Raw genomic sequence first — 26,944 nt, forward strand, 5'->3', positions numbered from 1 at the left:
TCAGCATGACATCACAGGGTCTTGCCAACCCAGTCCAGCCACCAAGGAGCAGCACTGCTGCACCTGGTGTGAATCTGCCAAGCAAAATGCCTTCACCAGCATCCACCAAGTGCCACCATTACTGGACCGAACTATGAATGTCTATACTTACATCACGGGCTGCTCAAGCACTACTTCACTCACAGTACATCATCTACCTACAATTCTCTGCATCCCAAGCTACTCATGTTGTTATTCTGCATTACTCCATCAGTTTTGCTTTTTGGAACGGTTTGCTATGCCGGTGAAATTCTGAACTACATTTACGCCGTGAATACACATTTTGACTGTTGTACTGTACTTTTATTTATGTTGTGTGTCACAACAGTGACCATTGCCTTTTGAACAAACAAACTGCAATTAATATGACAGTGAATGGGAAGGTAACAGTTGAAAAACATTCACAAGACGGAGATTGTTGTGCCTCAATCCAAAGGAAGCTGTAGGCCTATCAACAAACAAGTGTTGACAAGAATTCATGCGTTTATTAGCAAAAAGGTTATGCAGAGAATCATTAAAATTCTCATCATGTGCCAAATCACATTTCCATTCATCTAGGCAAGGAAGGACCTACTGTTGTTTTTGGGGTGTACAGGCACTTAACGGCGAGGTTATCAGCATCCTTACAAATATTAAAGGAAATTAATAGGGTTAAAGGGGCTCAAAACTTTGTCTGGCTCACTCACTCACATTGACCCGTACAAGCACACTATCACACGCCATAAAACAGAGGAGTAGTAGTGAGTAGTGAAAGACTAGAGCACTGCATCTGCGCGATGAATCCACCTGAGTAGCACTTGTCTACATCACTCGCTATGCACGTGCACACGGAAGTACTCGGCTAGCAGTTCACTCAGTCAGTAACACATGTCATTTATTCGTTGAGTGACTGGCAGCAGCCACATGGCAAGGCCATGCAGTTAAGGAAACAGACCCTACCTAAACTGCTTCAATGCAACATAACACACTAATGAGCCTGGCAAGCATTCAAATGCATTTAGAATTAGAATTCCTCTTTAGCTGTTGATTCTCAGGATTCCTATGGAGAAGGTGTGTGATTGTTTTCCATGTTTTCTGTGGAGAATCTGTCTGTGCACTGTATACCTGAGATTCACCAGGTGTCACCACAGTATAATGGAAATTAAAGTGATAAGCAAACACTGAATGTTGGTGAAGGTCAGTGTTTCATTTGTGCAACTGTATATTTCCACAAGAGAGGAAATGGGTGAGTTGTGATGCCCTGAAAACATTCTAAGTTCGGAGTTGGTGTGGCTGTGTGGGCCGCTCAGCAGGCCGACCACATGGTGCTGGACAAGAGGAGTGGCCCCAGTGTGTGGTCCAGGGGACCGCATGGCTGGGAATTCCATGGTGACGCTGTGTCGATGAAGGAGACATGCCGGGAGTGCCAAAGATGGCGGACTTTGTGAAACCTTAATGGCAGACATTTCACAGTTCATATAGAAATTAACAGTAGCCAGATGAATCATGATACCTCAAAAAGAAACATGTACATTGCCATTATTTGTACAACTATTCTGATGGTGTAATCAGATTTTCAATATCTTTATTAGTTTAAAGTTTAGTATCTGACGATAAATTATACAAGTAACACCCAGCAATGAATTTTCAAAATCTAAATAGTTCATCTGATTTTGTTGCTTGACATGTCTGTAGAAAGCTATTAGTATAAACCTAAATTGGTATAAATTACAGGCACGCAACTTGAATATTACGTGAGTTATTGGAGGTCAAAGTGGCTGATTACTATTAAGTGCATCAAGCCATAAGTACTCCACAGTTACACCAAAAAACGGTAGCAGCATGCTTATAATGTATTTATTCTTCTATGTCTTTGTTTGTATCCGATATATACTATTCACGAAGAAATTGATTAATTATTTACTGTGTTTTAGAAAGCACAGTGACATCAGGCTACTGGCTTACTTCTGTTCTATTCCATTGATATATGTGTATTTAATTTGTTTTTGTATTTAATAATGTGTGTTAGAGTGTGTTTATGGTCCATCCATAGGAGTATTTATTTAATTTCAAGTTATTTAAATGTAAATCCAGTATTTTGAATGTGTTTCATTATGTTTGTGAGCGTGCGTTGGCTTGGAGACAGGGCGGGAGCACTCTAGCCAATCACAGGGATTGTTGCAAGAAGGACACGTGGAGACACTGTATGGAAGTGGGGGGAGTTCTGGAGGATGAGAGAAGACAGGAGAGTCCTGGACAGTATGGCGCGATGGACGTACAGTCACGGGAAAGACTAGGAGAGTGGAGGAGTTTGCGCGTGGTAGCGGGAGATAAAAATATTTCGTAGTGCCAACTTGTGCACCTGTGAGATTTCCGTGGCTTCTGCAGTGAAGACGTAGTATGCATTTAAAAGCGAATACTTTGTGAGCTATGTTGTTGTTCATAACTAATTACGTGATGTATGGCTCTATGGCTCTATTGTTTCCCTGTTATTCAACATCTATTTTATTTAATTGCTGGACCATTGACACCAATAAGTGTTTTGCAGAAATATATGGTATTTTCAAAACTACTACTGCTATCGTACTCATCATTTTAAGTCATTAAAATAATACCTGCAGAATTTACTTAATTGGAATCTTTCATTTATAAATTTCTATATAACATTCAAAATTTGCAATTGCTGAGTGATAGGAACGTTCGACCATTCAATTCATGTGTATATTCATATTGTATACTGTAGACTCAGCAGTATTTGCTTGTAATGCGGCAACTATGTATCCCAACCCCTAGACAACGAAACCAGCCAAAACTTTTAATATTTCAACTCTGATTCAGAGGTTACGTATTTGAGGGCCATCACGCCACCTAATTTTCTAATTGAATGCCCGCAATTGGGGGCTCGTCCGGGATTTGTGTCCTGCAAAAAGGTACTCCTTTGCTCTCTGTTATTCAGCCTACTATGCGAAGTGTAAAAATCTTTGCAAAACCAGTAGATTTCTGTAGAGTGAACCTCTCACAAAATACAGTGAGAGATTTTTTTTCCACAAGTAGGTTTCTGGAAATAGTGAAATTACACAGTAATTTTCACAACTAACACATGCTATCGATAGAGGTCCTAATCTATCACATTAAAGGTAATTTGCGTGGAGGCTGAGAGTCTAAATAGGTTGAGTGCAGGGAACAGTAGAGATTAGCGCATTTAACGGACAGTGGTATCAGAGATGGTTGGAACACGTGGTAACCAGCAGCAGCTACAACCACATCAAGCAACTTCTCCAGTGGCGGACGCAGATCAGCAGCAATACGACGGCAGTGTCTTAGATAGTGCTAGTTGAAGCTCCACTTATAAATCTCGTGGATATAAAATAGTCACCTAGTATGTGTAATTCTGAAAACAGAAGTGAGCCAATTAGTCTGAAATCAGAATTCAAAAGTGTAAATAGTAGGAATTCAGGCAAGGGGAATGAATGTGGGGGAAATATGATGTCTCAGCTAATGCAAATGATCCAGGGATTGGGAAATAATATGAATAAAATGGCAAATAATATCAGTATAATTCCAACAGTCGCAGACACAATTCAGACTGATATGGGTACAATGCGAACTGAAATAGGTTCCACTGTGAAAGAGGAAGTTGAAAAAATTATGGGTAACCTTGAAAAAGCAATTGATGATAAATTAAAATGTGTTCAAGTGGATATGTGGAAAATTACAGATGAAGTTGTAATAGTAAAATCTAAAATCGACTAACAAGGGGAAGGCCTCAGACACGGCCAACCAATTCGGCTCAAATTTGGCAGGTCGCTTGTGTACACCCTAAAACGAAGGAATCTAAGATATTTTGAGTCAACAACCCCGTGTTTTTGAGAAAATCACCCCTAAAGGTTATGACGAGCAATCGACTCAAAATTGGCGGGATCGATAAATAATTGTAAATAGAGCATTTTTCATCATGAGATATAGGGTGCGAAAACGCATACTTTTCCAGAAATAGAGGTAAGAAACTTTTACGACTGCCGCTTCTGTACCCACATGGTAAACGCTTTTTTTGCTGACAGCCCCCATAGGGCAATGGCCAAGGTAACTGGCTGGGAATCGGAAAACCAGGGTTCGAATCTCGAAGAAACCTAGCAGATGTTGTTCTTTTCGTTTGTATTTTTCCATATCGCAATTGATGGGGATAGGAGGGTTAATAAGGTAATTACATCAATAAGGAATGATAATAATAAGGTAGGCAAATAAATTTCTCAAATCTCTTGGGATAGTAAACAACTAAAATAGTACTCCAGGTCACTTTACAATGGCTCTTCCAGGCACTGTGACGTGTCCTCATTTTTCTTCGAACAACTAGATGGGTGGTACTCGTCATATAAACATTCTAAATAAATATACTCACGGCTCCAAGAACATATAATGATTGCAATCTTTTGACAGCTACACTGTTCCTTGCAAAGAGTCGACGGACAACAAACTTGGTTTACATAAAAAAAATATGTCTTTTTCGGGAGTTAATTTTGATGCATACCATGCATACGATGTCATTGCCTGAAAAATCGGTGCTGCAAGTTGGTTATGAATTATGCTGTGAATAGTTATTGTGTACATGTGGTTGTGCAATTCCTGTTGGGTTTCCAGAAGTTCACTGCAATTCTGAAGCCTGGAAATAAAGTTTTTAACCTGGTGATAGAAATAAACATCACATGGCTGGCACACAGGTGTGCAGTTTGGCGGTATTACTTTTATTGTGCACGTCGGCTGACCCTCGCCGTCTATAAACATTGTGTCATATATTGTAGTATTAATTTTTCCACTCCATGAATCCAATATTAGACAAAACTTGTTACCAAAAATGTATGGTTTTAAAACATTCTCAATGAATGTTCTGTAAGTCGCATTCGTCAGTCTCCCGGATTTGAAGCAGGTAATGTAAACATTTTTCAATGAGTCGGTTAAACGACTGATCTCTTCTACAACCCGAGGACCAAATGTAACATTCATTCCTTGTAAATACAGGAAAACCTTAGGCAACACTTTTCCAGAGGCTGTGGTGGCATACTGCACCGTGTACGAATCTGTTAGTTTGTATTTACTACCAACTGCGACAAGGGTTCGTTTTTCTCCCTTATGCGATAACGTGCGTCGAATGTTCACCCGATACTTGCATCCTGTTTGATCGGTGTTGATCACATAATCACGATTAAAACCGGTCATAAGTGACGCCGTTTGCATGCTGAAAAGAGCCGCCACTTTCTGTATATCTACTATATTTTGTACCTCCTTATGAGAGACGTATTTAGTGATGTTCCGTTGACGAATTCTATACTCTGATTTGAAATTTCTTGCCCAAGATAATGATGCAGCAAACGTAACATCCTTGTTGGCCGTATACTGAAGAGCTACACCTGCAGTCCACTCCTGAAGTATTCTCACTATTACAGTCTCGTTACGACAACGAGATTCGACAAATCGGTCGTATGTCCACTTATTTATCGCCTGATATTTGTTGTATCTTGTCCCTCCTTTAATGATATCACTTTCCCACAATTTCAAATCCTTCTTCCTTTTCAGGACTATTGTTGCTCCATCATCGGGAACAGACGAAGCACATATTCCCAGTGACTCGGAGATTTCCAAAATGTTATGACCATTTTGCGACCACTAGTCGGGATATCTTCCACTGAATCACTTTTTGCTTCATCTTCATGGTATAGTACCTCAGTAGCAACAAAAGTCATTTCGTTCGTCAGCTCCAAAAATCTGGAATGCCGAGAAACAGAACTGCCTGCTTCCGGTAGTGCATTGATAATGCATCTGTCTTGCAACACTTTTACAAACCAAAACACAGTGTCGGTAACTTCCCTCTTGCCAACGTCTATGACAGGCTCCCGAATATATATTACAGCGCTAGTTGAAGGGTGTACATCCTCCATTATTCAGATTGTGCACCTGAAAGATATGACACAACAAACAATAACTAGTTACTACGGCATAAACAGACGAGCTAATTACTACAAACTACATACAATACTCGTCATATGTTACTTACAGAAGAACACTGTATTCCTTCACAAAACGTATTTCTTTGGGAGCATTAACGATGGAAAAATCACTACATGTATCCGTGAGGTTCGTGGCAGCCTAATGACGGGAAACAACTCTTTCCGATTCACTTCTATAAGGCTCGTGCAGGACACCTTCACTCTTCCAGGTTCACAACTATGCTATGACGAAAAGGCAACCGGGACGACATAACTCCCCCCACGTGCATTCTGTCCCATGCCTTGCTGTAAACAAGCGTCGCGCAGTTGGCTATGTGTGATCCCTCGTGAGGAATTCGCAGCACTCTTACACGGGGTTGTTTTCATGTGATGAGGCTTAGAAGTTTAATACTTTACTAACTCACGGAGTTTGTGAAATTAATTTGCCTACCTCATTATTAACGTTCTTTATTGATTTACTTACCTTATGTTACTCCTGTCCCTATCATATGATATATGGAAAAATACAAACGAGAAAAAGAACATCCGCTAGATTTCTTTGAGATTTGAACCCGGGTTTTCCTATTCCCAGCCAGTTACCACAGTCGTTGCGCTATCGGCAGTGTCGGCACAAAGGGGTTACCATGTGGGTACAGAAGCGACTGTTGTAAAAGTTTCTTTCCTCGATTTCTGGAAAAGTTTGCGTTAGCAGACCCCACACCTGATGATGAAAAATGCTCTATTTACAATTATCTATCGATCCCTCCACTTTTGAGTCGATTGCTCGTCATAACCTTTAGGGGTGATTTTCTCAAAATTGCGGGTGTGTTGGCCCAAAATATCTTAGAGTCCTTCGTTTTAGGTTGTACACAAGCGACCTGCCAAATTTGAGCCAAATCGGTTGCCTGTGTCTGAGGCCTTCCCCTAGTCAGTGGAAAATAAATCTTGGGGAAAAAATGGATAAGATACAGGCAGAACTTGGGGGTAAGGTAAGTGACTGTATAAAAGTGCAAGATTCTCATAAAAGTGATATAAATTTAGCAATTAGTGACATTGCCAATCGTGTGGGTGAGGGGAAGAAAGAAGTGGGCAAAATTAGAGATAAAATAGAGTACAGCCGAAAATTCATTAGCCTCCCAACAGGCCACGCCGGTTATAAACATCCCTTGGGAAAATACCAGATCTGTGAATTGTTATACAGATAACGGAAGATATCACCCAGTAAATTTCTTGGCTGCGTGTAGGGATGCTTTGGTTCACAGCATGTTGGATGAAGCGAAAATAAAATATGTTAAACGGCATTTGGAGGGAGACCCACAGTCTTGGGCAAATGTTAAATGTAGTTTGTGCAAATCGTACGAAGAGTTCGAAAAGTGTTTTTTGAATAAATTTTGGAGTGAGGCGAAGCAGACCCAAATCCAAAATGAATTTTTAAACAGGCCAAGTTACAGGTATGGTAATGGGACAATGAGAGATTTTTGCAAGTGCAAACTTGGCAAGCTTATGCATGTGAAACATCCGTTGGGGGGCTTTAATGGAAATTACCACATTAAAAAGGCGATTACCCAAAAATTTGCAGTGGGATCTTGTCCACAGTCCATGTGATTCCGTGGACGAATTTCTAGAATTTGTAGGAAAAATTAGAGAGGGCTTTGAAGATCAAGCTTCAGAGCAAACCGGGTGGTAGTTATCAATATGGGAATCCAAATAATCATCACCAAAATAATAATTCTGAGAGAAATCAAAAGAATTCTCATGGAGTCAGTAGCTGGAATGAGCAGAATGATCGGATAACAAACAGGAGTGATAACTTCTGTGAACGGGACCAAAGCAAAGAACGCAGATTTGACGGGGGAAATTTGCACGAAGTGCAATCACGTAACAAACGGTTGGGAAACTGATGTTTGCCACATCTCAGGCGATCTGAACAAGCAATGAAAAGGACTAGAGATAATGGTAATGGTAGAAATGTTGATAGGTTTGGAGAAAGGCAACAAATATGTAGTATGGAGTATGTTAAAAAGGAAGGCTATATAGGTGGCTCTTTCAATAAAAGCAGGCGCAAACAGCAGAAACATAGATTTATGAGAGATTTAAGTAAAAGTGATGGGAATAAATTTGTGGGGAATGATGTAAGTTACAAATGTGTAATGAATGAGTGTGTGAATGGTGATGAATGGAAAGATTCAGTCGTTCAAAAAGAAGCTAACGAGAAGATGAATTTTGTGAAAGCAAATTGTGTGGAGAGTTCTGAAGAGGTATTAGCAAATAGTAGCAATTGCAGTAAGGAAGGTGTTGTAGTAGCAAGCATTTGTGAGTTGGCGAAAAGTGTCAATGTTAGTAAAGGCGGCGTAGCTTTGGTCTCGCCAGCTGCAAGTGAGGGTGATTGTGTTTTGGCGGAAAGCGTAAATGTTACTAAGGAGGCTTAGCACTGGTCTCACCAACAGTTAAAGTTAAAAATGTATCGGCAGAGGTAGATGATATCTGTTTAAAGGAACAGAATAATGGTAATTTATGCAATGATCTAAAAGCTACTGGTATTGATACTTCGGAGGAAGGAATTCACGTGTTTCTAGTCACGAATGAAAGCAAAACGAAACTTGTTGATGAATGTGTGGATCTAAAACATTTGTGGTGGTGGTGGTGGTGGTGGTGGTGGTTGTTGGGATGTTTAAGGGGGACTAAACAGCTAAGGTCATCAGTCCCCCATTCCAAAAACAGGCGAGATGTAAATTTGCGGAGCAGGTAAAACCCCAAGGGGAAGGAGACTCCCCCCAGGCACTGAAAGAACACAAATGCGGCAACGAACACTACAGACAAGAAGAGTACAGATGAACACCAGACAGAAAGAAACAGATGATAGCCAGAGACTGGTTGACTGACCACGAGAACAAAAATAAGGGAAAGAGGCAACCATCCGACTACACACTAAAATCTGCAACCAAATATGAGAGACTCGAGGACAAGAGACACAGAAAGGGAAAGGTGCAGGACCTCCCTAAATGGAACCATAAAAAGGACTACCACGGATAAAATTTAAAACGTCGTCAGCCATGGAGGCATCGTCGCATAAAACCAAAGGCAAAGTGCCTGGGAGATTAAAAGACTGCCGGAGGGTGCGCAGTTGAGGACACTCCAACAAAATGTGGGTGACCGTCAGCCGGGACCTACACCGACACAGGGGGGAGGGGGGGGGGGGGAGTGGTCCTGACGCAAAAGATGGCCATGCGTCAGGTAGGTATGGCCGATGCGGAGCCGACACAGGACGACAGAGTCCCTGCGAGAAGCCCGCAGGCAGGACCGCCACACATCGGTCGTCTCCTTGACAGCCCGCAGTTTATTCGGGGATGTCAGGCCACACCACTCATCAGTCCACATCCCAAGCACCTTACGGCGCAACACCAACTGCTGATCACGAGGCGGGACGCCAATCTCCAAAGCTGGGGCGTCGATCGCCCCTTTGGCCAGCCTGTCGACACGTTCGTTCCCCGGGATGCCAACGTGACCTGGTGTCCAAACAACGACCACTGAACGACCAGAGCGGGTAATGGCGGAAACAGACTTCTGAATAGAGGATGCCAGAGGAGAAGAGGTATAGCAGCGGTCGATAGCCTGGAGGCTGCGCAGGGAATAACTGCAGATGACGATGGACGTACCTGAGCAGGAACGCATATGCTCAAGAGCGCGCAATATGGCCACCAGCTCTGCAGTAAAAATACTGCAGCCAGCCAGCAAGGAGCGCTGTTCAACATGGGCGGCGTGAGCAAAAGCGTAGGCAGTGCGACCATCAACCAGGGAACCATCAGTGTAGACAGTCTCACAGCCCGAAAATGAGGCGAGGAGCACAAGAAAACGGCGACGGAGGGCCACAGGTGGAACCGAGTCCTTGGGTTCCTGTGCCAAGTCCAGACGGACGGACGGCCGGGGCAAACACCAGGGAGGCGTAGGTGCACGGACCCGGAAGGGAGGCAGAAGATGGAATGACCCCAGTTCAGACAGCAGGGACTGGACGCGGACAGCTATGGTAAGCCCAGACTGAGGTCGCCGTTCGGGCAGATGGAGGACCATGGCAGGGAAAAGCAGGTGATGATTGGGATGGCCCGGCGAGCAATGCACATGGACAGCATAGTCGGCGAGCAGTCGATGGCGGCGAATCCACAGCGGGGGAACCCCGGCCTCCACCAGTAGACTATCCACTGGGCTCGTACGGAAAGCGCCAGTTGCAAGCCAAACCCCACAGTGGTGTATGGGGTCCAACAACGTCAACACTGAGGGTGATGCAGACCCATAGGCCAGGCTCCCATAATCAAGCCTGGACTGCACAAGGGCTCTGTACAATCGCAACAGCGTGCAGCGATCTGCACCCCAAGACGTGTGGCTCAGGCAGCGGAGGACGTTGAGGTGCCGCCAGCACTTTTGCTTCAGCTGAGTAATATAAGGAACCCATGTGAGCCGGGCATCAAAGACGAGTCCTAAGAAGCGGCTAGTGTCCACCACTTCAAGGAGGTGGCCGTCGAGGTAAAGTTCAGGATGAGGGTGGACTGTCCGACGCCTGCAGAAGTGCATAACTCGAGTCTTGGCTGCAGAGAACTGAAAACCATTAGTCAGAGCCCATGATGCTGCCTTGCGAATGGCTACTTGCAGCCTGCGTTCAGCGACTCCCGTAGTCATGGAGCTAAATGAGATGCAGAAGTCGTCGGCATACAGAGAAGGAGACACCGACGACCCCACAGCTGCAGCCAGACCATTAATGGCCACTAGAAATAAGGAGACGCTCAACACCGAGCCCTGCGGGACCCCATTTTCCTGTGTATAAAATGAACTAGAGGTGGCACTGACTTGCACCCGGAAAGAGCAGCGCAATAAAAAGGTTTGAAGAAAAGCCGGGAGCTGACCACGAAGACCCCACTCATGCAACATAGCAAGGATGTGATGCCTCCATGTGGTGTCATACGCCTTCCGCAGATCAAAAAATACAGCAACGAGGTGCTGACATCGGGCAAAGGCCGTACGGATAGCAGATTCCAGCCGTACCAAATTGTCCGCAGCAGAACGGCCCCAACGGAAGCCACCCTGGGATGGAGCGAGGAGACCGCGCGACTCAAGGACCCAACACAAACCCCGCCCCACCATACGTTCGAGCAATTTGCACAAAACGTTGGTGAGGGTAATGGGACGATAGCTGTCCACCGCCAGTGGGTACGCACCGGGCTTCAAGATGGGGACAATAACACCCTCTCGCCATTGCGACGGGAACACGCCCTCGCTCCAAATGCGGTTAAAGATGGCGAGGATGTGTCTCTGGCAGTCCCTGGAGAGATGCTTCAGCATCTGCGTGTGGATGCAGCGAGGAATTCCCTCTCGCTGAAAGATGCATTGTATTTTTCAGAATGACACGTGTGGAATGATAATGGCGTCTGCTCGGCTCGCTCCTTTAGAGAGCGAAAGGTGGGGGGGTAAGTTGCAGTCACAGAGCTCGTAGCAAAGTGCGCGGCAAGGTGTTCAGCAATGGCGGCAGCGTCCGTGCAGACAGCGCCGTCCAGGGAGATCCCAGGGACACCCATAGGGGTCTGGTATCCATAAATCCGCCAGATCCGGGACCACACGAGCGAGGGGGAGACACGGGAGCCCAAGGATGAGACATACCTCTCCCAGCACTCCTGCTTACGCCATGCAATAAGACGACGGGCCAAGGCACGGAGCCTCTTAAAGGCGATGAGGGTCTCCAGAGACGGGTGCCGCCTATGACGCTGGAGAGCCCACCTACGGTCGCGAATAGCCTCAGCAATCTCCGGCGACCACCAGGGTACAGCCTTCCTCCGAGGGAGTCCAGAAGAGCGGGGGATGGCAGCCTCGGCCGCAGAAATGATTGACATGGTCAAGACACGGACCACCTCGTCAATGTCACCCTGTGGGGAGACTCAATGGTTACAGCGGAAGTAAAAGCCAGCCAGTCAGCCCTGTTGAGAGCCCAGCGGGGCAGGCGCCCAGAAGAATGACACTGGGGCAGTGACAAATAGATGGGAAAATGGTCACTACCACACAGGTCAGGATGCACTCTCCAGTGGAAGGATGGGACAAGTCCGGGGCTGCAAAGAGAGAGATCGATGGCTGAGAACGAGCCATGGGCCACACTGAAATGCGTGGGAGCACCGGTGTTCAAGAGGCTAAGGTCGAGCTGAGCCAACACATGCTCCACGGCACGACCGCGGTCATCGGAGACAGTCCCACCCCATAGAGGGTTGTGGGCATTGAAATCGCCCAGAAGCAGCAATGGTGGCGGGAGTTGAGCCAGCAGCGCAGCCAAGACATGTCGGGGGAGCTCCCCATCCGAAGGAATGCAAACAGAGCAAACAGTAACAGTCGGCGAGAGCTCAACCCTGACAGCGACTGCCTCTAAAGGCGTCAGAAGGGGTACTGGCAAGCTACAGACAGAGTGGTGAACAAAGAGGCAAACTCCACCTGACGCTCGTTGACAGGCAGCGTGGTTCTTATAGTATCCCCGATAACTGCGAAGGGCGGGGGTCCGCATTGCTGGAAACCAAGTTTCCTGAAGAGCAATGCAGAGAACAGGGGAAACACTCAGAAGCATCCGGAGCTCGGGCAGGTGGCGGAAATAACCGCCGCAATTCCACTGGAGAATGGACGCAGTAAGGGACTGGGAGGGTTGAAGGCGACTAAGAGGCAGATAGCGCCTCAGAGCCAACTGCCGCCACCGGGGGAGAGTCAGCTGTGTCCATAGGAAAGGCCCCCGAGGGTTCCGTGAGGGCGAGATCCGCGGCAGAGGCGAGGATCTCCACCTCATCCCCGGAGCCAGAACTATTTACAGCAGGTGGTACTGAAACCGCCGGAACGTCCTTCTTCTTGGACACGGTCCGTTCCTTCTTCTCGCGTCTCTCCTTAGGGTTAGAGGGCTCGGAGAGCTCCTCTGCAGGAGCGTCGGAGGCTGACGATGACGCAGAAGCCCTACGACCAGCAGGTGGCGGAACCTTCAGCCACTGGCTGACATCCGGCTGGTAGGAGAAGAAATGGAGGAAGGGAGTGCCCCAAGGGACCCCTTCCGCGAGAGAGGAACCGGCAGAAGCAACGCCGGCAGAGAAGGAGGGGAAAGGGATCGAGCCCCCCAGTTTTTGAGCAGATGTCATTCCTGAAGTAAGCGTGGGGGGAGCGACAGAAGAGGGTTTGCCCCCAACTGCTAAGGGGGCAACAGAGGAAGGCTTGCCCCCAGACACTAGGGGGGCAGACAGAGATGCACGGCCCCGAGGGCCCACTGAAGGCGGCACAGATGAGGCAACAACTGCCGCTCACGAGGGCGATGATAACGTGGCTGCAGCATAAGACGTTCGAAGGGAAACAGGATACAACCTTTCAAATTTCAGTTTTGCCTCTCGATAAGTAAGCCGGTCCAGGGTCTTAAATTCCATTATCTTCTGCTCCTTATGAAGAACGGGGCAATACGGCGAGCATGGAGAGTGGTGCTCCTCACAGTTGACACATACAGGCAGAGGCGCACATGGAGAATCGGGATGAGAGGGGCGTCCGCAATCTCGACATGTGGCGCTGGATGGGCAACGGGAAGACATATGCCCAAACTTCCAGCACTGGAAGCACCGCATCGGGGGAGGGACGTATGGCTTGACGTCACAACGGTAAACCATTACCTTGACCTTCTCGGGCAACACAGCACCCTCAAAGGCCAAGATAAAGGCACCAGTGGCCACCCTGTTAGTCTTGGGTCCTCTATGTACACGACGGACAAAATGTACACCACATCGTTCCAAGTTGGCTCTCAGCTCGTCGTCAGATTGTAACAATAGGTCACGATGGTAAATAATCCCCTGGACCATATTTAAGCTACTGTGGGGAGTGACGGTAACAGGGACGTCACCCAGTTTATCACACAAGAGCAACGCTCGTGACTGGGCTGGGGAGGACGTCTTGAGGAGGATGGACCCATTCCTCATTTTAGACAACCCCGCCACTTCCCCAAACTTATCCTCCAGGTGTTCCACAAAAAACAGAGGCTTCGTCATAAGAAAGGAGTCACAATCAGTCCTGCTGCAGACAAGGTATTGTGGTACGTAAGGCTCCCACTTGGCACTAGATCCGCGTCCCTCCCACGGCGCAGCCAACAAGGGGAACGACTGAGGGTCATATTGTGCAGCATCAAAGTCAACTCTGCCTCACTTAGAGACGCTGGTGGCCGTGCGACCACCAGCTTGGTGTGATTTATTGCACTTCATTGCGCCACATCCGCGCAGATGCCACCTACTCCGAACGAGGGCTCTCCCCAAGGGTGCCACCCAGCCAAAGCAACGGGTACCTGGCCGATATCCCGTTGCCCGGAGTCCCCGTGCCCCAGACACGATGGGCACATACTCCTTGGCATGCGTGGGGAGGAAACAGCTCTGACATCTGTAGTGCGATTCCTGCGCGGTCAGGGGGCTACCACCAAGAGGGTACATGACGACCCCACCACAACGGACTGGCTACCGTGCTGGATTTTAGGTGTTGAAAGGGACCACAGTTGTCGTGGGCACTAAGAAGGGGATTGTGCACAAGACGAGAAGGAGGCAACCCAGAAGACGTTGGGTGTAAATCCCGCCACACGACAATAGGTAGCATGCAAGATGGTGGTGCATGATGGACCAACAGAAAAACACCACGTAAGGCGTCTTTCCCCAAATGGCACGCACTAACAACGGAAATTTGGAAAAATGGAGGTCAAACCCAAGAGGGGACCATCACATAAGGCCGAAACGTTTGAGACTTCTTTTAGTCGCCTCTTACGACAGGCAGAAATACCACGGGCCTACTCTTACCCCCGAACCCGCAGGGGGATCTAAAACATTTGTCAGAGTATGAATGTGAGAATGTATGTAAAGTAGGATCGGGGCTTAATCTGGATGAAAAGTGTGTAGAAATGGCAGTGTGTGCTGATTTTTGTCAGATCACAGCGGAATGCAGCAAGTCTGGAAGTCCCAAAAGTGTACGACAAGGTAGCAGCAATTTGTGTAATGTCGCGGAGGAGGACAAAGTTGTGTTTGATTCACGTAAAGTTAATTTGTCGACAGAGGTGGTTTCTGATGTGAATTTATGTAGTGATTTAAATGGTGTATCTGGAGATAAGGTTGCTGAGATGAATATTTATGGTGATGGTGGCTTAGGCATCGATGTATTATTTCAGGAAGATAGAGTGTTTAACAGTGAATTGATGTGTAATTTTGTTGAAGCTGCAAGTGTCGATATTTTGGAGGGGAAAAACAGTAAAGTTGTGCATGCTGTGGGTAGTGAATCGGTGAAATGTGTGGAAGAACTAACAGAAAATTTATAGATGGCTGAAGTAAATATTGTGGATGGGGATTGTTTGTATAATGAAGTTTGTACAAATTGATATATGAAGGAGGAGTGTGATTTTAGTGTAACTGATTGGTGTTGGTACGGTAGAACATTACGGTCGTTACTGCCGCAAATGTGTAAACAAGATAAGTTTAAAATTGCTAGAGGTTTGGAAAAGGGAAGGAATGAATTTGGGGCAAATGAAATATTTAATAAATTATTTTTGAGATGAACATGAGATTGAGGGATGGATAGAGCAAGATGTGTGTATGTTAGAATTGGAAGAGAAGGGACAAGCCGTAGAAAATGATTTATTAAGGGGGAAATATTTAGAACGAAAGGAAATGGTAAATGTACAGCCAGTTATTGAAATTAAAGTTGGAAAAGAAATGGTAGATGCACTTCTAGATTCAGGTAGTAATGTGTCAGCGGTGTCAGAAAGTTTTATGAACATTATCAAAAATAGGAAACAAGTAATCATCCCAGTCATTAGCGTTCAGATTAAAATGGCAGTTGGTGGTATGAGTAAGCAAATAAGACAGCAAATACTTTTAGAATATAAATGTGGAGAAAATAAATTTGAGATAGAATGTTTCATATTAAGTGATCTAGTGAAGGAGGTAATTTTAGGAACTGACTCCCTGTGCAAATAGAATACTTCGCTTAACTTTGTGGGGAAATGCCTAGAATTTGAATTTCAGAATGAAAAAAGGCAAGTAAAATTTAAAAGACATAACAAGAGAAAAACAGATTGCTCATACCGAAGTTACTGAGGGTTGGAGTGAGGAAGTCGACATGCATAACAGAATTAAGGAAGCGATTGATGCAGTCAAGGGTATATCAAGAGTTGTGTGGGTGGTTGTACCGTTACAAGGACGTATTCTCGGATCAACCTGGTAAAGTTACCGATTTTGACTATTATATAAAAGTGAAACCTCACAATCCAATAAAGTGCAAACCATACGTAATACCTATGGCTGATCGGGATGCTGTCAGAGTTCAATTAAAACAAATGTTGGATTGGGGTATAGTCGAAAAATGTAGGAGCAATTATTGTAATCCCATCATTATTGTTAAAAAACATGGTAACTCAGCCAGAATTGTATTAGATGCGAGAAAAATTAATTAATTAATTGTAAGGGAATTAGACCAGCCTGGCAACATGGAGGAACTTCTGCAGAATTTTAATAATATCAATTTAATGTACAGTGTTGATCTGACCTCAGGATTTTGGCAGATCCCATTGGCAGAGGAAAGCAGACAGTATGCTTCTTTCCTTTTTGAAGGGCGAAGCTACAGGTTTGGGGTAGTACCATTCGGACTTACAATTTCTGTGGAAGTTTTTGTAAGAGCGTTGAGTCATGTCCTGCGGGACAGTCTAATGAGCAAACACGTGATATACATAGATGATATATTAATTGCTACAGAAACATGGAATGAGCATTGTCAAGTTTTGGAGGAGGCACTCATGGCTCTGAGACGAGGTGGAATGACTTTAAAGCTTGCAAAATGTGACTTTGTTCAAGCAGAAATTCAATTCCTGGGGCATATCCTTACTTTGGTAGGAATTTTACCTAGTTCCAAAATATAGAAGGCCATTGCCGAATGTAGTAGACCCAAAAGCAGCAAACAACTGAAGTCATACTTGGGCTTGTGCGGTTTCAATAGAAAATTCTTGGGGGAGGGAGGAATGAATACTTCGAATTTAGGTAAACTGTTGAAGAAAAATGCAGCTTGGAGGTGGACTGAGGAATGTGAAACTGAATTCCAGGATATAAAGGATAAATTGTGCAATAGTAAAATGTTGTACTACCCAGGTATGAATCTCCCTTTCTGTTTATCATCGGACAGTTTGGACTATAGAATAGGTTGTGAGCTATTTCAGGAAAAGCTACTTGATGGAAAAACTGAACACTGTAGTGTGGCATTCTCCAGCCGCATGCTAAATAAACACGAACAGGAATATAGCATATCGGAGAAGGAGATGCTTGCAATTGCGCACGGATTATAAAAATTCCGCATGTATTTAGAGGGCAGAAAAGTGACAGAGTTGTCAGACCACAAGGCGCTGAGTTATCTGCAGGCCTACAGGATACTGAATGACTGCTTAATGCTTTGGGCAATGTTCATGCAGCAATTCGAATACGAAATCTGCTACATCGAGGGTATAGAAAATTGTGTGGCCGATGCTCTGTCCAGATTACCAATGGAGGCGGAAGATGATGGAAGGGAGGAGCCGAGTGAATTTAAGCTACTGTATATGAAGGGGGTAGCGGGAGAGAAAGAAATTCGTGTAGTGTGCAAAGATATGCGGAGAGCACAAAACAACAATCCTGAGCTTAAACAGATTAAGGTGAATTTCGACAGCAAGGGATACGAGAAAGTACCCAAATTTGTTAAGATACACAAGGGAGTGTTATTCCGGTGGAAAGATGAAGAGATGGACAAATGGAGACTGTGTTTTCCCAGTAGGTATGTGGAACAGTTAATAGACTATGTCCATTTAAGTCACAGACATTACGGGGCCGAAAAGTGCACTGAAATCATTGAGAAATACGGCCACGTAAATTACCTGGCCAGACGAGTCTGCGCACAGCTGGCAGCATGCGACCGTTGCCAACAGGTCAAATACTGCATGACAACGCAACAGGGGGAAATGCAAAGCATTATACCTACTAAAGTGGGTGAGTTACTGGCTGTGGACAACTTTGACCCACTACCCACAGGACGTGGTGGCATGAAGTACATCTTTTTTGTGGTGGACGTGTTCTCCAGGTTCATTAAACTGTATCGGATACGGAAAATGAATACTAAAACTCTGGTCACCAAACTGGAGAAGGGTTTCTTCAAGAATATTGTAAAACCAGTAAGGCTGTTGGCTGACAATGGATCACAATTTACTTCAAACGATTGGAACACATTCACAAATGACCAGGGTGTGCAACATATCCGTATATCCATCTACTACCAAGCAAGCAACCCATGTAAATGGTATATTCAGGAAGTAGGACGTTTATGTAGGACGTATGCCAGCAATCGTCATTCCAAGTGGGTGGAGTACGTGAACGGGTTTGAGGACGTACTCAACAGCGTAAAAAGTAAGGCTACGGGGTACTCCCCTTTGGAAGTCATGACCAGGGTGAAACCAAAGTTCCTACTCACAGAAATAATAGAATTCCCGCCCCACGAAAAGTTGAATCGGCTGCTGAAAGAGAGCAGGCAGTAACAGCCTGCATGAAAAAGTTAGCCGCTGAAAGGAAAAGGCAACACGATTGGCGACACAAACTGACAAACTACAAAGTGGGGGACAAAGTGCTTATACGCATCAAAGAGCATTCCAGCTAAGTGTACGGGGAGATTAAGAAACTGTTCAAGTGATACTATGGACCATTTGTTGTGGCAGAGTGCCCTCACCCAAATACTTACCGTTTAAAATACCCTGTCTCAGGAAAACCTTTGGGTCTAAGGAACGTGACAGGGTTGAGGCTGTATATCGAGAAAAGGGGGGAAATGAAAAGCTGTTCTAGTCTGTAATTAGTGGTAGCAATTTTGGAGTGATAATTTTGTGTGTTTTATTTGGGAATTCATTAGTAATTTGTTAGTTTTTGTGGCACTGTATGTGTGCAAAAGGGGGAAATTTAGGCACTGAGTGTGCGTGGAGGTCGAAGGCCTCGTGGATTTAAGTAAAATATGTGTTGATTTATGCTTTGTATAAGAGTGTGGCAAAGAATTTAGTGGCCACTTTGAAGGGTTTTAAAATTGTAATTGTATGTACACACAATTTTTGGTGTGTGGAGGTAGGAATGATTGATTAAAGTCAATTAAATAGAACTTACGGGAATTTCAGCTTCCTGTGACTCAGTCATTTGCCTGGTGACTTTGTTCCTAAAGTATCGTTTACCGCTGGAGGGTATCTCTAGCGAGGATCCTGGTTGGTTTTGGGAAATGGTTTGTTGAGGGGTTTCTACTTTTGGTTTTCATTGTAGACAGATTTGTCACAAATGGTAGAACTCTGAATTCAGAGGCAGACACGATTTCTGTGAGGCACTTGGTGAAAAGACCGATATGAGTTGATCAATACTTCGTGCAAAAACCCATGTGATCGTGTGTAGTGCGACAGAAAAAATTAGTGCAAGAAGGTGCCTTTGCGCTGACTGAGTGGCATAAGAAATACTTACAAAATCACGCACAAGTGAAATTGCATTTAAAAAATATTATTTCTTGTCCAAAAAATTGTTTATGCATAACTGAAATGCAGGCATTTACTTAATATGCCATTTTGATCATAATTTGTTTATGCATAACAGAAATGCAGGCATTTAATTAATATGCCATTTCATTGATAATTTGTGTTAGATTAAGTTCATTTTGAAATTCACGATGCTCTCACACAACTACAATAAAATTTGTAAACACTATTGGCCGGGCATTTTAATCATTAAAGTCTGTTCTTTGAAATTTGTTTTATGTGTACTTCTATGAACTGAAGGGTGCTACTTCAGAACATTCTGGCAAGCCAGAATTTTAATAAGCGGAGGTGTGTGAGGTAATGGGCAAGTTGTGTACTGGACAAGAGGGGTAGCCCCAACACATGGTCCAGGGACCGTGTAGCTGGGAATTCCATGGTGACGCTGTGTCAATGAAGGAGACATTCTGGGAATGCCAAAGATGGCGGACTCTGTGAAACCTTAATGGCAGACATTTCAAAGTTCGTACAGAAATTAATAGTGGCCAGATGAATCATGATACCTCAAAAAGAAACATGTACATTACCATTATTTGCACAACTATTCTGATGGTGTAATCAGATTTTCAATATCTTTATTGGTTTAAAGTTTAGTATCTGACGATAAATTGTACAAGTAACACCCAGCAATGAATTTCCAAAATCTAAACAGTTCATCCGATTTTGTTGATCAACGTGTCTTTCGAAAGCTATTAGTGTAAACCTATATTGGTATAAATTACAGGCATGTACCTTGAATAGTACGTAAGTTATTAGAGGTCAAATTGGCTGATTACTATTAACTGCATTAAGCCATAAGTACTCCACAGTTACACTAAAAAATGGTAGCAGCATGCTTATAAATATATTTATTCGTCTATGTCTTTGTTTATATCTGATATATACTATTCATGAAGAAATTGGTCAATTATTTACTGTGTTTTAGAAAGCACAGAGACATTAGGCTACTGGCTTACTTCTGTTCTATTCCGTTGATATATGTTTAATTTGTTTATGTGTTTAATAATGTGTGTTAGAGCGTGTTTATGGTCCGGCCATAGGAATATTAATTTAATTTCAAGTTATTTAAATGTAAATCTGGTATTTTGAATGTGTTTTATTATGTTTGTGAGTGTGCGTTGGCTTGGAGACAGGGCAGGAGTGCTCTACCCAATCACAACAATCATTCCAAAAAGGACATGTGGAGAGAGTGTGTGGAAATGGGGGGAGTGCTGGAGGATGGGAGAGGACAGGAGAGTCCTGAACAGTATGGCACAATGGATGCACGGTCACGGGAAAGACTTGGAGAGTGGAGCAGTTTGCACGTGGTTGTGGGTATAGAAATATTTCATAGTGCTGACTTGTGCACCTGTGAGATCTCCACGGCTTCTGCAGTGAAGACGTAGTACGCATTTGGAAGTGAATATCTTGCGAGCTATGTTGCTCATAACTAATTACGTGAAGTAGGAATCTATCGTTTCCCCGTTATTGAACTTATATTTTATTTAATTGCTGGACCATCGACACCAATAAGTGTTTTGCAGAAATATACGGCATTCTCAAAATTACTTCTGCTATCGTACTCATCATTTAAAGTTGTTAAAATAGTACCAGTAGAATTTACTTAATTGGAATCTTTTGTTTATAAATTTCTATATAACATTAAAAATTCGCAATTGCCAAGTGATAGGAACCTTCGACCATTTGATTCATGTGTATATTCATATCGTATACTGTAGACTCAGCAGTATTTGGCTTGTGGTGCAGCAACTACATATCCCAGCCCCTTGACAACAAAACCAGCCAAAACTTTTAATATTTCCAGTCTGAGTTAGAGGGTACATAGTTGAGAGCCATGACACCACCTCATTTTCTATTTGAAAGCCCATAATTCTATGAAACAATAGCTGATGAATTAATGCTCGCTTTTAGCCAGCTGCTAAAATTGCACTGACATTTAGACATGTTTTGAATGGAACAAATTAAAAAGATTTATGCTGAGGAGTGTGAAAACAGATTATAATCATTTTTTTACGATTATCAAAATAACTTCAATCCAGCTACACCATAGGCTTTCATGGGTAACTTGAACAAAGTACTTCGTACGACTCGTTACATTTGATAATACAAACAGAGAGAGAAAAGAATTGTTAGGTGTAGTGATGAAAAGAGATGGGAATTATTCTAGTAGATTTCTGTTGGGACAATTATTCAAATATGTGGGCCATTCAAACAAATTTATTCACCAACAAATTATCTGTAAGTTAAATAATGAACAACATAGAATGCTACTGTATTTTCTTTGTTTACTTCCTGTACAGAAATAGTATTTGTTCCCTTGCCTCCGTGTAGTTTCTGTTTGATAAATAACTTAATAATGGTTTGTCCAGAAATGTGCCACTGTGGTTCAGTACCTAAGTTGTAGGCCACAAAACTTAGACTTAGGGTTTGATCCCCAGCTGTTTCTACAATTTTCTCAGTTCTTATTACTTCTTTCACCTATAACAATGACAATAATATCAAGTTAAGTTGCACCGTACTTCCGAATATGTGTTGAAATGTAGACCCCTCTGACTGTATAGCCTGTTCAGATGTGGGAGGAAGTCAACGATACACCACCTTGCTTAGTGAAGAACAGCAGGGCTGAAACCATTCTTCAAGCTGTGCACAGGTCTAACAGACTTACAGCGTACAAAATGAAACAAAAATGTTTATAGGTGGGTGGCCTCAGCTGTTTGGGCCATTACTATGTTGCCAGATGGTCAGGACTCGTCTAGATTCTCCCAACATTTCATATTTGAATTTGCCATGTGCTTTCACATTCATTTACTTCATTGTCAAATGTGATTAATTAGAGCCCTGCATCTGTGTGGTGGAACCACACGGGCAGTCAGATACGAAAATGGCGCGGTGCAGGACTGTACCAATAGGTGAGCGATCCAGCACGAAGTGGTATGATGCGGTTAGGGCTAGTTTCAACATACGGCACTGTGTTCAAACTGTGTTTTGACTATGCTCCAACTGCCTCATAAAGAATGGGATCACAACTGAACTCATCGTATTTACTTTGCGAAGGCGTTAAGTACCTCATTTCCACATAGCCTGCTGTGTTGCTACTGTGCATCTGTCATGCTCTAGGACATCCATCAGGAGAGTGATTCCAAAACAGATGACAGATGCAGAGTGGGTACACAGTACTTCAAGTGGAAACTACATCAAAGAACCAGTACATCACCTGTTGCCAGTCGTTTGGTGTTCGGCTCTTTCTAGCTTTGCCTGAAAGCCTGCAACTCTCTTGAATTCACATGTCCCATCTGACCTCACAGTAGCCTCTGTGAATTTTTTGTAAATATGGGAGAGCAGCTGGTAATACTTTTTCAGCAGCATCAAAAGCTCCATGTTGTGTTGCATGAAGACAATGACAACACTCTTTGTCAATGACAATATATGGATGGAGATTGGTGACAAGCTTAATGAATCCAGGAAGTATAAGCTTTGTTGGTGTCACTTTTTGTTATACTTACTGAAGGTAACAGTTATAATATTTTTCACATTCAGCTATATTTTTGCTTACTTGCAGGTGATGAATGGAGAAGCACATGGGCATTACTGAGGTTGTAATTTATTTGAGGTCTTGCTAGATGCAAACCACACCTGGCAGGTTCCAAAGAAGAAATGGAGACTGGAAGATGAAACACAGTTTTTGACTCCTTTTCCTTAAATCCATGAGACTTTCACCAACGTTCAAAGTTCCCTATATGATGATGTAAACTGAGAAGAAAACGAGTATGATTAGGTAGGTCCATCCTTGGTGGATCACAGTACTTCCTCTCCTGCAAGTTCAACAATAAGGCATGCTGGCCAGATAAACAGAGGCCAAAGATCTTCAATCTCGCCTGGCAGCACTGATAACAATCTGGAAACTGCACTGTCTCATTTTATAAGAACTAAGAATGAACCCCGGCAACCGCCCCAATCATCAGAGAAGAAGAGAAAAGTAGTGACATTTTTTGTGGTTTTCATGGACATGGACAAGCAGCATCCTGAACTTATTCTAATACTTAACAAATATCACAGGAACAACAACAAGCCTATTAAGTATCCTGTAGAATTCTCCCTCTTCTTTTCTAGCTCTGAATTAAGGGTGAACCCAGTAATGTTTCTTTCTTTCCCACTCTTGTTGTCTTCTCAATAAAACTAAGTAAGTCCCGAGAGCCACAACATTCTCGTCTACTTGTGTGATTGGTGACTGAAGACAGCTCGTACACGGTACTTTATGTGGGAATGCACGCAACGCGACACGGCAGGAGCACAGTCAAAGCACAATCCGAGCACGGCATCCTATGGGGAAACCGGCGCCAACTCTGTCCTAGAAACACAGCCTAGCTGGACAGTGGTATACAGCCGTGTGGCAGTCAGAAAGCGCTAACACAGTTGCATTACAACGCGAAATAGCATCGGTCCTCTTCGATAAATTCCACCAACGTTTGTCGCATGTATTCACCCTCTCTCTCGCACACCGTAGCCGTGTGCAGGCCCATGCTTGTAGCCGGCCGAAGTGGCCGTGCGGTTAAAGGCGCTGCAGTCTGGAACCGCAAGACCGCTACGGTCGCAGGTTCGAATCCTGCCTCGGGCATGGTTGTTTGTGATGTCCATAGGTTAGTTAGGTTTAACTAGTTCTAAGTTCTAGGGGACTAATGACCTTAGCAGTTGAGTCCCATAGTGCTCAGAGCCATTTGAACCATGCTTGTAGGCCATACTAACGCAGGGCCCTTGAAAGATCCCAGGCCGTCAGGAGGTGCAACTCGCTTTGTCCTGAGTGACTCGCGGATGATGGCAGCTTACGTCATGCTTTCAGTTTATTGCCTACAAGATCAAAGAATAATTACTGCTGTGTAAAAACTGTTCACATAACTTAACTAACTTGCAAGAATTTCAGCTGGAGGACATTAGAGTGAGCAAAGATAAGTTTACTCGTTCTGCTTTATTTCTGTTATCATTTAAAGTTTACAAGGAAGTCACATTGACTGTCAACTTACTGTCGCTGGATTTTAGTACACATGTGGTGAGCGTGGATGCTTGGGTGGCTATAGTTAATAACTAGATAAAACAGATCGCTCTCAAATCCTTGTAATTATTTCTTTTTGTTACATATCACATGTCCATTTCTTGCTTGAGTCTTCGTTTTACTTGGCCTCCTTTGAGAACTATGAATTGTACGTGACCCTGTTGGCCAGGAATATCTTCATCGTTATTCATTGCGAAATGCTTTATTAGTTAATACTGGACACACAGCTGTCAGAACTTTGGAACTGGCAGCAGTCAGTCACAAAGACTACCGACTTGTACCCATATGTACCAAGCAGAAATTGAATACGTCTGGTTAAATTTTTATGGCCGCTGCGAGGAGGGGGGGGGGGGGGGGGGGGGGGGAAGGTAAACATTGAAGCTTATCTGTTGCTGTGTAGTATTTTGATATAGACACAGGGATATCTACAAAGCTTTTAGATTTTTATGATGATCCAATGACAGAAGAAAATTATTTAAAACTGACCCAGTTAACTGCTTACAGAGTGGATAACGCTTCTGTAAATTGTATTGCAAACAATTCAGTATTCCAAAAATTATGACAGGCAAACTGTTATAACTTCAAGTTGAACAAATATATTTCAAGGAAGACGCAATACATGAAAGTCACAGATCAAGTAAACAGAATAAGACGTGTGTACACTTTAACAGTCAAATGATAACTGAGTCCGAGTCTAGCAGCTGCTGGCCGGCTGGCCACTTAGGTGGTGCTGCTGCTGCTTGGCTGGCAGACAGCACCGCATGTTGAGGACGCGCGTAACTGCGCGGCGGCACTTTGAAAGATCGGTGAGTCACAACACTTCTCCCCCCTTTGAAGTTTTTGCACAGGTCTTGATGGAGGTGGCCTGTAGATTGCTAACGTCCATAGGTGTTGTCTGACTGGCCGTAAAGTCTCGAGGCGGCGGCTTCCCGTACGGACGGAAGTGTCTCCCATGATAACGAGTCAAGATGACAGGAGACGTGGGGGTCGAATCAGCTGGGGCCCCGTGCACCAATCTGCCCATTGCGGCAAGTCCGGTTGTTATAACAGGAAACATGGGCGATGTGTCTGCGTCCGTAGTAGAAGGAGGCGAGTAGAGTTGCTCCGACAGATGACGGTCATCTGGTTCCTGCATGGGCACGTCTCCTGGTGGTGTCAGTTCTTGTGCTGGCACCGATATGATGGTGAGAGGACTGCGTTGTGAGTCATGAGAGATTCCAGTATCCCGAGCATCAGGCAGAACCGAAGGAGGTGTAGCGACATCCGGAAGAGGCGTGGCCGGCACACGAGGCCGAAGCTGGTCCGAATGACGCACTGCAACACCCGTGTCTGTCTGGATTTCATACAGGCGTTGGCCACGGTGTCGTAAGATGTGTCCAGGACTCCATTTTCGCTGCCTGCCATACTCCCGTACCCATACAAGGTCGTCGTCGGTGAACCAGCCAAGTGAAGGCTCCCGCAGACATGAGGTGAGGTGGAAGGCCACAGAAGATGAAGTAGCGTGCGGGGCTGTTGGCCATGTAAGAGCTAAGCCGGGCTGTGGTCGCCCATGGGGGTGAAACGGTTAGAAGCCAGAAACTGAAGAAGCGCATCATCAGCAGCAGAAGAATTCAAGAGTTTCCTCATCTGAACCTGAAATGTCGTTCAGCCTCACCGTTTGACTGTGGATGGAACGGAGGGGCCGTGACATTATTATTATTATTATTATTATTATTATTATTATTATTATTATTATTATTATTATTTATTTATTGCCAAATTATAGACCTGTTACCTGATGTTTAAAACAGGTCGTACATCTTACAATTTTCGCTTTTCATCTTTTTACAGTTTTCTTTCCTTTTGTTTGATCTACAACATTTACAAATAATGATTCAAAATAACAATAATTTGAGGTTGAAATATAAATAAAATTTTGATTGCCAGCAATTTGCTTATTTACTGTCACATCTCAGCTTCCTCCTCCTGTTCCTCCTCATTTTCACTATTTTCGCTGTCACTGTGGGTATCGCTGTCCATCCTCTGGAGATTTCCGTTACGCTGCACATAGGCATGTCTGTGATGTCGTGTCCGCATATACTCTTCATGTGTTGTTTTTGAAATACTGTTTGTCAGTGCGTTTAATTGTGCCCATTGTTCTTCGTCTCTTATTGCTGTGTATATATCTATGTCTGTATCTGTGTAATCTAAGTGTAGTGTATGTCTATTGTTCGTGTATTGCCCGCAGAAAAAGACAGTGTGTTCTGGGGAACCTTCTTCCCCACATGTGCATGTAGGTGTCTGCCTCAGACTCACGTGGTTTAAGTGCGTGGG

The 26,944-nt window shown here is 44.2% G+C and overlaps 1 protein-coding gene across 5 annotated transcripts in view; it reads right to left on the bottom strand.

The window, feature by feature from the left end:
* LOC126470006 (protein artemis-like) overlaps positions 1-26,944 on the bottom strand; it is a 208,042-nt gene that overhangs the window by 117,014 nt on the left and 64,084 nt on the right. The window contains exon 5 of one of the 5 annotated variants that reach the window (XM_050097478.1): positions 25,336-26,263. The exons of the other annotated variants lie outside the window; for them this stretch is intronic. Within the exon in view, the coding sequence (XP_049953435.1) occupies positions 26,159-26,263 (105 nt within the window). The 3' untranslated portion in view covers positions 25,336-26,158. Of the gene's footprint in view, positions 1-25,335; positions 26,264-26,944 lie in introns of those variants that run through there. 5 annotated transcript variants of the gene reach the window in all.

The sequence above is a fragment of the Schistocerca serialis genome, chromosome 3 (genome assembly GCF_023864345.2).
Source record: "Schistocerca serialis cubense isolate TAMUIC-IGC-003099 chromosome 3, iqSchSeri2.2, whole genome shotgun sequence".
Lineage (NCBI taxonomy): Eukaryota > Metazoa > Arthropoda > Insecta > Orthoptera > Acrididae > Schistocerca > Schistocerca serialis.